Genomic DNA, 15364 nt, shown 5'->3' with positions numbered 1-15364 from the left:
GTGTTATATTATGTTTATTTTTGAAATGCCATCAGTTGCTTGTTGTGATAAAAAATTCTGATGGCAAAGTGCTGAAGTTTTGGCCTGTGTCATTTCGCAAATGGGACTTCCAAATTGAGGGCTTAGAGCGACTTGCAATTGTCAGTATGGTGGTCAAAGTGGTAGGAATCCGCAGGTTCTTGTCCATTGTCGATGCTCTGGTAAGAAGGTGCGAGGCAAAAGTGTTTGATTGTGCAGGCTAAGCAAATCTGGCCGACATGAGTGTGTCCCTTGCATCCCGGGCAGCAATGTGGTCACGCGCTGACGCCTTCTGGCCTGTGCAGCTTCAGGTGGGTGAACAGCAGCTTGGCGCTCCTGTTGTTGCTGCTGCTGTTGTTGTTCATGGTTCTGCTGCTGCCACGGCTAATGACATGAATCTTGCCATTCATGTAGAAATGACTTATGAAATAATACTGGGCGGCCTGCTGGTGGCGCTGTCCAGGGAGAGTATAAATACTCTGGCATGGGCCCAGCTTGCGCAGGACATTTTGTAAACAGGAACTAGTGAAGGACAACTAGACCTCCATGTTGTGAAACAGTTGATTAAAGCCTTGTTTAATACTCAGACCAAGTGCCTAGTAGTTTTCTTACGTCAGCTAGTCTTCTTCCGAATCTGATGTCCAGGAGGAAAGGAAATAAATGGTTCCCATGCTTCTGGTATATGCCTCAGTCGATGAAGCGCTCAGTCAAGATGGAGAGAGGGGTTTCCCAGGAAGTCACACTGGAGATGGGTGTCTGGCTCCAAACTTCCACAACAATGAGTATGCCTGCTAAAAGTTCCCCCAGACCTGAGACGACAAAGTTCTGCCACCTGCAAATGATCATTGGTGAAAACTCCTTTTTAATGGTGGAGCTGCAGCTGTTAGTAAGCAATCCACTTGTGAAGCCGCCAGGATTAACTGGCGTGTTCCAGAGGAGACGTGCAGGACGGGGAAAAAGTGTTAAAATCAGAAAGGCCTCTCAAAATGGGATTATACAGGTAATTAACTGGTTGTTAAGGGCCTATCCCGCATCTTGGAGGTGGGATGGAAACAGGGTCTGAGACCCCAATTCTGGGAAAATTGCTCAGAGGCAGGCTGGAGGGGATTTTAACACCTCACGCGCCTCCAATCCTGCCTCCTCGGGCCTGGCAAAATCGAGCCCTATGTGTACATTTATCTTCTTTCAGCTTTTCTTAGTTACAATTACAATTTTATAACAGTTTACATTACTTTGTAAAGGATGTGTTTATTCCTAACTGATTTCTCTATTCACCAGCCTGTAGCATTTAAAGAGAGAATGCAAAAGAAATCTTCAGACATCTACAGAACTGCCACAGTAAGTGGGCTCCAATTTGCACTTGTGTAGTTTCTTTCTCCATGGAAGATATGGTGCACAAGATTTGATGCTTCTTTGAGCCTCAGGGATACAGAACAGGGACAACATGTTTCATTTTCCACAGCACATTTGCATGTAGTTCAAGGTGCAGGCCCCACTTTTCACTTAGGACTTGGAAATTTTTCTGCAACTTGGTACTGCCAGCACGAAGGCCAGGCTGTCAATATGCAAAATGACTTTCTAGCAGCAACCAGAAGGCCCTGCCACTGGCAGCCATGAGTGGAGCTGCAGACTTCTTTCCAGCCAGGGGGCAAGCCTGCACCAGGAGTGTACCTCGGCCCAGTGCTCTTTTACAGCCTCACTGAGATTATGTACAGAATCATAGAATGATACAGCACAGATGGAGGTTATTCGGCCCAGCGTGCTTGTGCCAGAAATCCAGCATTTTTCCTCTTTTTTCCAGCTCTCTTTGAAAGTCTGTTTATAGGCTAATAAACCTATTAGCTGCTTATTTGTAAATCTGACTCCCAGTTCTTCATGGGTCTACAATAGTGCCGCCAGGATAAAGGAGCCAGATTTAATAGTGTAAACGCAGGATACTAGTCTCCCTGAATCTAAATTAAATGAGGACCATTTTTGTTTAGAGTCCTCTCAAAAGGCTCTCTTTCCTTCCTTTTTCCAGTTCTTACAAAGTGTCCACTCATAATCTTAATCTGTCTTTTCTCCTTTTAAATGTTAATAGATCTTCTGTGTATTTTTAGCAACGTCTGTTTTTATTTCTCATGGAGTGTACATAACAGCTACCATCACAAAGGAAACCTTAGGTTTTAGGACAGGATATCCTTCTGAACATTCCCAATCTTTGTACATAGCAACAAAAGTTTTATATATAAATAAAGGTGTCAGCCTTGGCTTAGTGGTAGCACTCTCATCTCTGAGTCAGAAGGTCGTGATTTAACCACATAATCCAGGCTGACATGTCAGTGCAGTACCGAGGAGTGCTGCACTGCCGATGGTGCTGCCTTTGAGATGCGACATTAAACCGAGATCCCGTCTGCCCTCAGATGGATGTAAAAGAACTCGACATTATTCGAAGAAGAGCAGGGGAATTCTCCGATTGTCCTGGCCAATATTTATTCCTCAACCAGCATCACTGGTCATTATATAATTTCTGTTTGTGGGACCTTGCTGTGTGAAAAATGGTGGCCTCATTTCCTACAACAGTGACTACACTTCAAAAGTACTTAATTGGCTGTAAAGCGCTTTGGGTTGTCATGAGGTCCTGAAAGACACTATAAAAATGCAGGTTTTTGCTTTCTAAAATCCTGCTCACACATTTGGAGCTCCAGTTTTGCTAAACTGAACTCAACAGAGGTAGAAACAGAAAACATGTCAAAAATATCCTTTATAAGTTTAATCTGGCTGGCTGCCGGCCAGAAAATCTAAAAGTGGAGAGAGTTGCTGTAGCCTGGGAATGTAGTAAATTTTAATCAATCAAAACATTCTTGCTTTGCTAGCCCAAAGTATCCTGCTGTCTGGCTGTCACAGATTCTCTCTAGCAGGCCAAGACTCTAAGATGCTTGCTTTGTAGACCTGCCTAAACAAACTTCACAGGTATCGTTCAATATTTTCAAAGGCCGGCCTCAACTCAAGGAATAAAACAATCTTATCCCTTCCAAGAATGTCAATATGGAACAATTTCCTAACTAGGGCCAGCAAAAAAATAATTAATTGGCTCATGGAAGGAGGGAAATATCCTCACTACCTGTTTATGGCACTCTTACTTCACAAAAATCACTTTCCTCTAATCAAGTCTTTTGCGATGGAGGCAGTAGCTGGATCCAGTATTTTAAAATTCTTTCTTGATGGAAAAAACACAATTTCCATTTGGCAAGGAAATCTAAAAGGCTACTGTATATAATGTAAAAAAAAAACCTCTCTGTAGTCCATCTCAAAAGGCTAGGTTAGGACCTTGGCTTAAATATCACCCATCTGCATTGGATACACATTTGTTCTAGTATTCCCAGACTTTTGGTTAATCTAGATCACACATATTTAATTTCAAAATATAACAGGACAATTGTACGACATATAACTAAATGTAGTGCTGAAGGCTATTTTCTAGTGGAGAGGATCATTTTTAAGTTATGCAATACAAAGGGACAAATACTTGGATCTCCAGCTTTCAGTTTTAACTGTTGAAATTACAATTCTTTTATTGTTTTTGAAGAATTTTACAGGAAAATATTAAATTTTGCATCATTTTCAGCTGGAAGTAAAACAATGCCTGCAAAGTGGTAGCAGTGGCACATTCATGATTTTTTTTCTGAATTTACAAGAACAATATAAATCGTTGAAACTGTTCCTACCTTTTTCAGTTTGGAAATTCCACTGTGCGCTCTAATTGATGCCAAGAGTGCAGAGTGTTCATTTTCTGTCGCAGTGAATGAAGATTTCTTCAGGTTACCAGTTATCACTGTATCAGAAGTCTGGCAAAAATAAAGTACAGAGACAGTATATTTATCAGAAACGACATATTGAAGCAGCTGAATTTATCATGAAATCACATCAGAACTAAGGAAACAAATGGAGATTTATACCTTTCTAAGTCGTTCTTTGTTTTGTCCTGACTGGATGGCTTCCATGAGAGAGCTGTGTATACACTCATCTTTCTGAACTGGCTTCTGAATGATGGGTTTGAATTTCTTGACAGGCCCAAACATGTTGGTATTGGGTTTGATATTGAAGTAATTTGTGTGAAAGGAAGGTGAAGGTTCCGACTGCTCTACAAATGCTGTTTCAGTAACTGAAGAGGCCGTAGTAGACATTGTTGGCAGATTTGAGGCAGACAAATTATGTGAGACGCAGTCACTCTGCCTCGCAGCAGGAGAATGATTTTTAACAGAGTCTGAAAATGATGCTGATGCTGGAGTAAATGTAAGGGTCATAGACGTATTAATTGACTGATTGTCTGGGGCACTGGAAGTCACATCTTTCACAACAAGTGAATGCAGTGCACTTTGTAGAATCTGACTCTTTGCAGTGGGACATTGCTCGTTGGTGGAAAAGGCTTCCTTTATGATTAACCGGGAAAGTTGTGATTGGGAACTAACTTTGTTAAAGGAGCTTGTTTGATTTGACACATCTTTAATTAACCAATTCTGATTTGGAACAGTTTTAGCTTCTAGTGGCAAAACATTTTTATGGTTGATTACTTTTCCAACATTTTCTGTGCTACAGTTGGAGTGGAGTGCAAACTCTGTGTTCAGTTGGCTTCTTATGCAATTTCGTGAGGGCTTCAGAGAAGATTTCTCCTCAGCAGGTCTGAATTTATGTTTATCCTCAGATTTACTCTCAAATCCAGTGTTACACTGATCATTAGATTTATTCCCAGTTCCAGTTTTTGTTGCTTGTATGCCTGTGTAGCGGCAAATTGCTGAGGCAACATATTGACTTGATGTTCTTCTGAAGGGCCTGATAAAATTACTTTCTGTTTTGGGATGGGTACTTGCTGGTATACTTGCAATTTTTACATTTGATGGCATAAGTGACACAAATGGGTTTTCCTCAGTAGATTGAGAGTAGGTTTTAAGTGACTTACTACTTACAGCTGCAGTCTGCGCAGTAACTGCTTCAGATTTGGGGGATATAGTTGTTAACTGCTTTGCTGGCTCTTGTAGTTGCAACCTACCAGCTGTGCAAGCTGTTGTATTTATTGCTATAGTTGTAGCTGGGTTGGCACACGGCAGATTATACTTATCAGTACTTTTCACATTCCAGAATGCCTTTGCCCTCCCTACAAGCGATTCTTTGTCACTGGCTGAACTGTTTGCTGTAGTCTCTTTGTTTTTTCTTTCACTGATCTTCGTATGTATTAAATTGCCCTGATCATCAATCTTGATAGCGCCTGTGGTTAGTGACAAGCCTTCTCTTCGCTGAGATTTTACAACTGGTTTTGGTGGAATAACTGTGAATGTTCTCATACCTACTTTTGGAACACATTCATTGGTAATTTTGTTGGCAGTGTTTAGCCACCTGTCTGATGTACGTTTGTGTTCTGGAACACAGGTTGCTGCTGAACACTTCTCATCTTGCCTCAGATGTTCTGCTTGGCTGTTCCTCAGTATTTCCACACAGCTTCTAGTTTCCAATGTTACTGGGTCAGCCTCCGCAGATGCAGTGTTGTGCACTTCTTTTCTACCATTCCCGCTAACCTGCATATCATACTTCAATTCAGTTGCAGGCAAAACCATTGTTAATTTGTTCTCCCCTGGCTTCATCTCATCTTGAACATTGTTAATCTCTCCCTGAAAATTTTCTATTGCTTTTTTAATGGGTTCTTTTTGGATGTCTGTATAGCTGCCAACACTGGCAGGATTGAATGTATCAAATGAAACATCAGATAATGACTGCTCATGAATATTGGTTAGGAAAGCTCCAGTTATTGTCTTTGAGTTTGTTTGCCTACTTCTATCTGCATCGTGTAATCCTTTTACTTCTGTAGGCCTAGATACTTTTTCCAGTAATATCTTCTCTTCAATTTCCTCGTGGCAAGTCCATGATACTTCATCGATGATTGTCACTGGAACAGTTTCCTGTTCGTCAACAGTTCTGTCAGACAACGTGGTAGGTTTTTTGAAGGCCAATTCTTCTTGCATAGCTACCAAAGAAATAATTAAAAATTGCTTACAAGTCTTAAAAAAAATCCTGGTTGCAAACATCAAGGTACAAAGGTTAAAAAGGTTGTTTTAAGAAATCTCTGCACTTCATGCGATTGCAGCATTTTCATCATTTTAGTTTTAAAACCCTCTGCTCTACAAAATGCTTACAAATTACTGACATTTTGTTGGGAGAGAAGATTTGATACAGTTAATCTAGGGCATTACGCTATGGAGAGAGAGCGCATTTAGAATTAGCCAAGAAGTGCTCTAAAATTCACACTAAACCTGTGGTTTGTCTTTGTCAGAACTTTCATGTTTTTCTGCAAACCTACAATCTAATTGCAAAAGTGAAATCAGGCGTGCATTTATTGTGCACCCTGTTGAAAGCTAATCCTGTTTGTTATTAATGCACTGGTGTTCCTGTATTTTGATTAGCTCCACAGCAGTTCTGTTTCCTAAATTGAAAGGTTTAATTTTTTTCAAAAGTTCACCATTAGGTACAGTATTTACAAAGTTACAACTTCACACCAGATCACATACCAGACAATAATAATTTATTACCATGCCGTTTTAATGAAATTGTTGAAATATTCATTTTGATTTTACTTAAAAAAAAGTTTTAAAAGTAAAAAATTACAAGAAATCTGTCAAACTTTTGATATTTGCATTTTGGTGCAAATTAGGGGCTAGAAATTTGGCTCTGCAGTGGGTGCCTTTTGTGACAAAAATGGTGTCCACACCGTGCGCACACACTTCTGGTGCATGCCATGCCAGACGCCATCTTGGTGAGGGCAGCAGAGCGGGCGTTAGGAGCGTGCGCCAGAAGTATGCAGAGTAGGCAGATCAATGCCACAATGATTTGATGCCAGCGCTGCCATTTTCATCCTCAACGCTGGAGCAAATGCCCTGTCTTAACCTCGCACAGCTGAACATGCGTTCAAGGACCCCCCTCCCCCCACCATCAGTGATACCTAAAGGGATCAGCAACCACTCTAAGGTTAGTTGCTGATTAATTTCTACCAGCTCTGTGTAGGTTTGTGGAAGTGTTTGGATCTTTCTAGAGTTCTTTAAAGTTGGTGAGGTGACGGAGTGGTGCTGCAAGTGGAGAAGGCTTTGGTTCGGACTTCAAGGGTTATTATCAAAGTCACAAATGACATCCTATGTGACTGTGACAAAGATTAACCAGCCCTCCTCGTCCATCTTGACCTGTCTACAGCCTTTGACATGGTTGACCACTCCATCCTCTTCCAACGCTTCTCCATCGTTGTCCAGCTGGGTAGAATGGCACTCGCCTGGCTCCATTCTTCTCTATCTTATTGTAACCAGAGAATCAACTGCAATGGCTTCTTTTCCTGTTCTCTCATTGTTACCTCTGGTGTCCACCAAGTATCTATCCCTGGCCCCCTCCTAGTTCTCATCTACATGCTACCTCTCTACGACATCATCTGAAAACACAGCATCAGTTTCCACGTATCCACTGACGACACCCAGCTCTACCTCACCACCACTTCTATCAACCCCTCCACTGTTTCTAAATTGTCAGACAGCTTGTCCGACATTCAGTACTGGATGAGCAGAAATTTCCTACAACTATAAACTCTGTTCCCTAGCCACCGACTCCATCCCTCTCCCTAGCATCTGTCTGAAGCTGAACCAGACTGTTTGCAACTTTGGAGTCATATTTGACCCTGAAATGAGCTTCCGACCACATATCCACGCCATAACTAACACCATCTATTTCCACTTCCATAACATCGCCCGTCTCCGCCCCTGCCTCAGCTCATCTGCTGCTGAAAGCCTCATCCAAGTCTTTGTCACCTCTGGACTTGACTATTCCAATGCATTCCTGGCCAGCCTCCCACGTTCCACCCTCCATAAACTTGAGGCCATCCAAACTTTACTGCCTATATCCTAACTCACATCCATCACCCCTGTGCTCCCTGACCTACATTGGCTCCCAGTTAAGCAACACCTCGATTTTAAAATTCTCATCCTAGTTTTCAAATCCCGTCATGGCCTTGCCCCTCCCTATCTCTTTTAATCTCCTCCAGCCCCACAATGCACCTCTAATTCTGCCCTCTTGAGAATCCCTGATTTTAATTGCTCAACCATTCGTGCCCGTGCCTTCAGCTGCCTAAGCCCAAAGGTCTGGAATTCCCTCCCTAATCCTCTCCGCCTCTCTACCTCTCTCTCCTCCTTAAGACGCTCCTTAAAACCTACCTCTTGGTCATCTGCCTTAATTTCTCCTTATGTGGCTCGGTGTCAAATTTTGTTTTATAACATTCCTGTGAAGCACCTTGGGATATTTTACTATATTAAAGGCGCTATATAAATACAAGTTGCTGTTGTTGTTATGCTCAGACCACTTTCTCCCAGCCATGGGTGCTGTAGTTGCCATCCCCCCTGGCCTGCAGCATGACAGGGAGATGGAGCAGAGGCAGCGAAGAAGAGGACAAGCTGCGCACAGAGGGAGAAGGGGGAGAAGGGCTCTCAACAGGAGGCCTTACCCACCTAGGGTCTTCCGAGAGAAATGTTCTTACCTCACCCGGAGCCAGGAGCAGTGTGTGAGGTGTTTGCACTTTACGAAGGAGGTACTGACAGAACTCTGCCACCTCTTGCAATCAGACCTGCAGCCTCACACCAGAGCAAGGACAGTGCTGCCATTGGCTGTGAAGATGACCGTGGCCCTGAATTTCCTTGCATTGGGATCCTTCCAGGCTGGAGCAGGCGACATCTGGGCAGGTTTGCTAGTACTGTTGGGGGGGTGGCGGGTGGGTGTTTAAACTAACTTGGCAGGGGGGTGGGATACGGAGTGGAGCTATAGTAGGGGGTGATGCACAGCCAAATATACAGGAAAAAACAAGTCACCCTGGAAGGCACAGCAAATATGTAACGGCACAAGGGAGTATGGCAAGGCTGGATGGCATTTATTTTAATGCAAGGAGTCTTGCGAGTAAGGCAGATGAATTGAAGGTGTTGATGAACACATGGGAGTATGATATTGTTGCTATCACAGAGACATGGTTGAGGGAGGGGCAGGACTGGCAGCTCAATATTTCCGGGGTATAGAATCTTCAGGCGAGACAGAGGGGGGTGTCGCAATATTAATCATGGAGTCAATTACTGCTGTAAGGAGGGATGATAGAAACATAGAAGAGAGAAGCAGGAGTAGGCCATTTGGCACCTCGAGCCTGTTCTGCCATTCAATGCGATCATGGCTGATCAAAAAATTCAGTACCCTGTCCCTGCTTTCTCCCCATATCCCTTGATCCCCTTAGCCTTAAGAAATATATCTAACTCCTTCTTGAATATATTTAATGAATTGGCCTGAACTGTCTTCTGTGGTAGAGAATTCCACAGGTTCACTACTCTCTGGGTGAAGAAATTCCTCCTCATCTCTGTCCTAAATGGCCTACCCCTTATCTTTAGACTGTGACCCCTGGTTCTGGACTCCCCCGCCATCGGGAACATCCTTCCTGCATCTAGTCTGTCTAGTCCTGTTAAAATTTTATAAGTTTCAATGAGATCCCCTCTCATTCTTCTAAACTCTTGTGAATATAAGCCTAATCGACCCAATCACTCTTCATACGTCATTCCTGCCATCCCAGGTATCAGTCTGGTGAATCTTCGCTGCACTCCCTCCATGGCAAGAACATCCTTCTTCAGATAAGGCGACCAAAACTGCACACAATACTCAAGATGTGGTCTCACCAAGGCCCTGTACAACTGAAGCAAGACTGCCTTGTTCCTGTACTCGAATCCTCTCGCTATGAAGGCCAGCATACCATTTGCCGCCTTAACTGCCTGCTGCACCTGCATGCTTACCTTCAGCGACTGGTGCACAAGGACACCCAGGTCTCGTTGCACTTCCCCTTTTCCCAATCTATTGCTGTTCAGATAATAATCTGCCTTCCTGTTTTTGCCACCAAAGTGGATAACCTCGTATTTATCCACATTATACTGCATCTGCCATGCATTTGCCCAATCGCCCAACCTGTCCAAATCGTACTGGAGTTTCTCTGCATCCTCCTCACAGCACACACGCCCACCCAGTCTGCAAACTTGGAGATATTACATCTAGTTCCCTCGTCTAGATCATTAATATATATTGTGAATAACTGGGGTCCTAGTGCCGATCCCTGTGGTACCCCACTAGTCACTGCCTTCCACTTGGAAAAAGACCCATTTATTCCAACTCTTTGCTTCCTGTCTGCCAACCAGTTTTCTATCCAAGTCAGTACCTTACCCCCAATTCCATGTGCTTGAACTTTGCACGCTAGTCTCTTATGCGGGACCTTATCGAAAGCCTTCTGAAAGTCCAAATACACCACATCCACTGGTTCTCCCATATCTATTCTATCAGTTACATCCTCAAAAAATTCCAGTAGATTAGTCAAGCATGATTTACCATTTGTAAATCGATGTTGACTTTGTCCGATCCTGTCACTGTTTTCCAAGTGCTCTGCTATTACAGCTTTTATAATGGACTCTTTGCATTTTCCCCACCACTGATGTCAGGCTTACCGGTCTATAATTCCCCGTTTTTTCTCTACCACCTTTTTTAAATAGTGGGGTTACATTAGCTACCCTCCAATCCATGGGAACTGTTCCAGGGTCTATAGAATTTTGGAAGATGACCAGCAATGCATCTACTATTTCTAGGGCCACTTCCTCAAGTACCCTTGGATGTAGATTATCAGGCCTGGGGATATATCGGCCTTCAATCCCGTCAATTTCCCTAACACCATTTCCCTACAAATACTGATTTCATTCAGTTCCTCCAATTTCATTCAGTTCCTTTTAGCAGGTTCCTCTAATGAGGCCATATGGGTAGAACTGAAAAACAAAAAGGGGGCAAGCACTTTGCTGGGAGTGTACTATAGGCCCCCAAACAGTCAGGGGGAGATAGAGGAATTGATATGTCGGCAAATCTCAGAGAAGTGTAGAAATAGTAGGGTAATAATAGTAGGGGATTTCAACTTCCCCAATATTAACTGGGATAGTCAGAGTGTGAAAGGCTTAGAGGGTGCGGTATTCTTAAAGTGCATCCAGGAGAGCTTTTCAGCCAGCATGTAGAAAGTCCTACAAGAGAGGGGGCGGTACTGGACCTAATTCTAGGGAATGTAGCCGGGCAAGTGGTAGAAGTGTCAGTAGGAGAGCATTTTGGTGACAGTGACCATAATTCGGTGAGATTTAAGGTAGTCATGGAAAAGGACAAAGGTGGACCGGAAATAAAGGCTCTAAATTGGGGGAAGGCCAATTTTAATATGATAAGGCAGGATCTGGCCAAAGTGGACTGGGATCAGCTACTTGTAGGAAAATCCACATCAGAGCAGTGGGAGTCTTTCAGAAGGAAATAGAGAGAGTACAACGCCAACTTGTTCCCGTAAAGGTCAAGGGTGGGACCAACAAGCCCAGGGAACCCTGGATGTCAAGGGATATACAAGAATGGATTAGGAAAAAAAGGGAGGCTTTTGGCAGATACAAAGGACTAAAAACAGTGGAAGCCCTAGAGGAGTATAGAAAGTGCAGGGGGGTACTTAATAAAGAAATTTGGAGAGCGAAGAGGGGGCATGAAAAAACACTGGCAGGCAAAATAAAGGAAAATCCCATGGTGTTTTATAAGTATATTAAGGGCAAGAGGATAACTAGGGAAAGAGTAGGGCCCATTAGGGACCAAAGTGGCAATCTGTGTGTAGAGCCAGAAGGTGTAGGTGAGGATTTAAATGAATATTTTGCATCTGTGTTCACTATGGAGAAGGTGATGTAGGCATAGAAATCAGGCAGGGGGATTATGATATACTTGAACAAATTAGTATTGAGAGGGAGGAGGTACTAGCGGTTTTAGCGGGCTTAAAAGTGGATAAATCCCCAGGCCCAGACGAGATGTATCCCAGGCTGCTGTGTGAGGCAAGGGAGGAGATTGCAGGGGCTCTGACACAAATTTTCAGAACCTCTCTGGCCACAGGGGAGGTGCCAGAGGACTGGAGAACAGCTAACGTAGTACCATTATTCAAGAAGGGTAGCAGGGGTAAACCAGGGAATTACAGACCAGTGAGCCTAACATCAGTGGTGGAAATTATTGGAAAAAATTCTGAGGGACAGAATTAGACTCCACTTGGAGAGGCAAGGATTAATCAAGAATAGTCAGCAAGGCTTTGTCAGGGGGAGGTCATGTCCAACCAATTTGATTGAATTTTTCGAGGGGGTGGCTAGGTGTGTGGATGAGGGTTGTGCAGTTGATGTAGTCTACATGGACTTCAGTAAGGCTTTTGAGAAAGTCCCACATGGAAGACTGGTCAAAAAAGTAAGAGCCCATGGGATCCAGGGCAATTTGGCACATTGGATCCAAAATTGGCTTCGTGGCAGGAGACAGAGGGTGATGGTCGAAGGATGTTTTTGTGACTGGAAGCCTGTATCCAGTGGTGTACCGCAGGGATCGGTGCTGGGTCCTTTGCTGTTTGTAGTGTACATTAATGATTTAGATATGAATGTAGGAGGTATGGTCAGTAAGTTCGCAGATGACACGAAAATTGGTGGAGTGGTGAACAGCGAGGAGGGAAGCCTCAGGCTACAGGACGATATAGACGGGTTGGTCAGATAGGCAGAACAGTGGCAAATGTAATTTAACCCTGAAAAGTGTGAGTTGATGCATTTTGGGAGGATTAACAAGGCAAGAAAATACACAATGAATGGTAGGACCCTAGGAAGGACAGAGGATCAGAGGGACCTTGGTGTGCATGTACATAGATCTCTGAAGGCAGCAGGACAGGTAGATAAGGTGGTTAAAAAGGCATATGGGATACTTGCCTTCATTAGCCGAGGCATAGAATATAAGAGCAGGGAGGTTATGATGGAGCTGTACAAAACGCTAGTTAGGCCACAGCTGGACTACTGTGTGCAGTTCTGGTCGCCACACTATAGGAAGGATGTGATTGCATTGGAGAGGGTGCAGAGGAGATTCACCAGGATGTTACCTGGGCTGGAGCGTTTCAGCTGTGAAGAGAGACTGGACAGGCTGGGGTTGTTTTCCTTAGAGCAGAGAAGGCTGAAGGGGGACCTGATTGAGGTGTACAAAATTATGAGGGCCATAGATAGGGTAGATAGAAAGGAACTTTTCCCCTTAGTAGAGGGGTCAATAACCAGGAAGCATAGTTTCAAGGTAAGGGGCAGGGGCCTAGAAATTCAGTTGCGTTCGCCAGCCGTTAACGCCATAAGAGGGGTATATTTCCAGCGCTAGGCACTTAGCGCCCGGGCGCAGGCCGATCTGCGCCTACGCCCAAATTCAGTAGACATTTAGCGCCGGCGCAAAGTGTTTGCGCCCGCTCAGCTGCGCGCGCAGCTTATGACGTCATTTCGTCATGCAACGCTGTTTGTGCGCCCCAAACCGGAAATTCAGTGGCGCCCACCCAATGTGGGCGTGGCGCTGTTAAGAACTGTGAAGTGGAACGCAACAGAGGCCCTGTGGGCCTCGGGGAGCGCTAATTAAAGGGCACTTACACTGACCTATAAAGCCCAGCCATTTTGCTGCAATGACTTTACTGCTTTGGATTTCTGGACAGAGACCAAGGAACAGAGCTTACTGATTTGGGACAACATAGGAGAGGTATTTTTGGCTTCTGGCCAGAGCTTTGACATTTGAATCATTGTGATTTCACTGTTTGCAAGTTTATTATGGGGGCTGTATGGGGTTCCAACCCTCAGTTGCAGCATTATGTGCGAAGGGCTCGCAGACGCTGTGTGAGAGGGCCAGCCATGCCTAGACGCAGAGGGGCCATCAGGCGTCGGCAACGTAGGCCTTACCCACTCAGGCAATACCGGCAGCAGGTGTCCTATCTCACCATGACTGCGGCGCATTGTGTTAAGAGGCTGCGCTTCAGAAGGGAGGTGGTTGCAGAGATCTGCCAGCTGCTTCACAGAGATCTGCGTCCACAGCTGATGTGCAGGACGTCTCTCTCGGTGGAAGTGAAGGTCACGGTGGCTCTGAGCTTTTATGCAAGCGGCTCCTTCCAAGCCGCTGCTGGGGACATAGCGAACATCTCCGGCAGGTCACCGATGCACTTTTCGCGAGGAGACACCAATTCATCTCCTTCCCCATGACCCTAGAGAGGCAGGAGCAGCGTGCAGTCAGATTTGGCAGGATCCCGGACTTCCCCATGGTGCAGGGCGCCATTGACCGCACGCATGTGGCTATGCGGGCACCTATCGACAATGCCGAGGATTACCGCAACCGGAAGGGCTACCATTCCCTCAATGTACAGCTGGTGTGTGACCACAGGCAGCGCATCCTAGCTGTCAATGCCCGCTTTCCAGGAAGTAGCCACGATGCATTTATCCTGCGCCAGACTACTGTGGCTGACATGTTCGAGGCACAGCCTCCACCAAGGGGATGGCTTATTGGGGACAAGGGCTACCCTTTGTGTACATGGCTCATGACCCCGCTCCGCGCGCCCAGGACCCCAGCGGAGGAGGCATACAACGAAAGCCATCAAGCCACAAGGAACATCATAGAGCAAACGATTGGCGTCCTCAAGCAACGGTTCCGCTGCCTGGATCGTTCCGGCGGATCTCTACAGTATTCGCCGGATAGAGTCTCCCAGTTCGTCGTCGTGTGCTGCATGCTGCACAACCTGGCTATCCGCAGGACTCAGGCACTGCCGCCTGACGTTGCACCACCACCTCAGGAGGACGAGCAGGAGGACCATGAGGAGGAGGAGGAGGAGGAGTACCAGCCCAGGAGGGAGCCACAAGGTCCAAGGGCCGTCCGCCGGCGGCTTATTGAACGACACTTCTAGGCCCCCTGTCAGGGAATGGCCTGTGGCAATGAACGCACCTGAATGCAGCCGCTCCGCAAGCCCTCAGCCGGTTAACGCAACAACCACTTGAAACATGACACCTGGACATGCTGAATAAATAAAAAGCTTTATTTTACAAACTCAGGGCCCTTCCCACATGAAACAGAAAAACAGACGAGACCCCCAAAAAAGTCAAAAACATCTGTCACTCCCACAACCTGGGGAGGAATAACAAAACTTGCCCATCCAATTGGCCTTCATCATCGGCCTTACAAAAATAAGCCCCCCCCTCCACAACACAAACACCCCCATAAAAACAAAAAATGCCTTCATCTTCGGCCTTACCAAAATAAGCCCCCCCCAGAACACAAACACCCCCATATAAAAAAAACCGCTATCACCACACTCTACTGGGTGTGCCGAGAGGGCGAGTCCTTATGCAGGCTTCTCTGGCCCCTGCCCGACCTGCTGCTCCGCCTCAACCTGGGCCCTGTGGGTGTGGCAAGGCTGGGGGAAGGCTCATGAGGGCCACAATGCGTGACGGCAGATGCC

The 15364-nt window shown here is 45.3% G+C and overlaps 1 protein-coding gene across 2 annotated transcripts in view; it reads right to left on the bottom strand.

The window, feature by feature from the left end:
- Positions 1 to 15364, bottom strand: part of cobl (cordon-bleu WH2 repeat protein) — a 568107-nt gene that overhangs the window by 55565 nt on the left and 497178 nt on the right. For both annotated transcript variants that reach the window (XM_085988107.1, XM_085988108.1), the window contains 2 exons: positions 3957 to 6016; positions 3726 to 3845 (listed from right to left, as the gene is read on the bottom strand). In XM_085988107.1, the coding sequence (XP_085844233.1) occupies positions 3726 to 3845; positions 3957 to 6016 (2180 nt within the window). The remainder of the gene's footprint in view (positions 1 to 3725; positions 3846 to 3956; positions 6017 to 15364) is intronic.

The sequence above is a fragment of the Somniosus microcephalus genome, chromosome 5 (assembly GCF_052327205.1).
Source record: "Somniosus microcephalus isolate GS21.2 chromosome 5, FLI_Smic_1.0, whole genome shotgun sequence".
In the NCBI taxonomy this organism is placed as follows: Eukaryota; Metazoa; Chordata; class Chondrichthyes; order Squaliformes; family Somniosidae; genus Somniosus; species Somniosus microcephalus.
The sequence above is the reverse complement of the archived record's forward strand: the minus strand, read 5'-3'. Positions and strand labels throughout refer to the sequence as shown.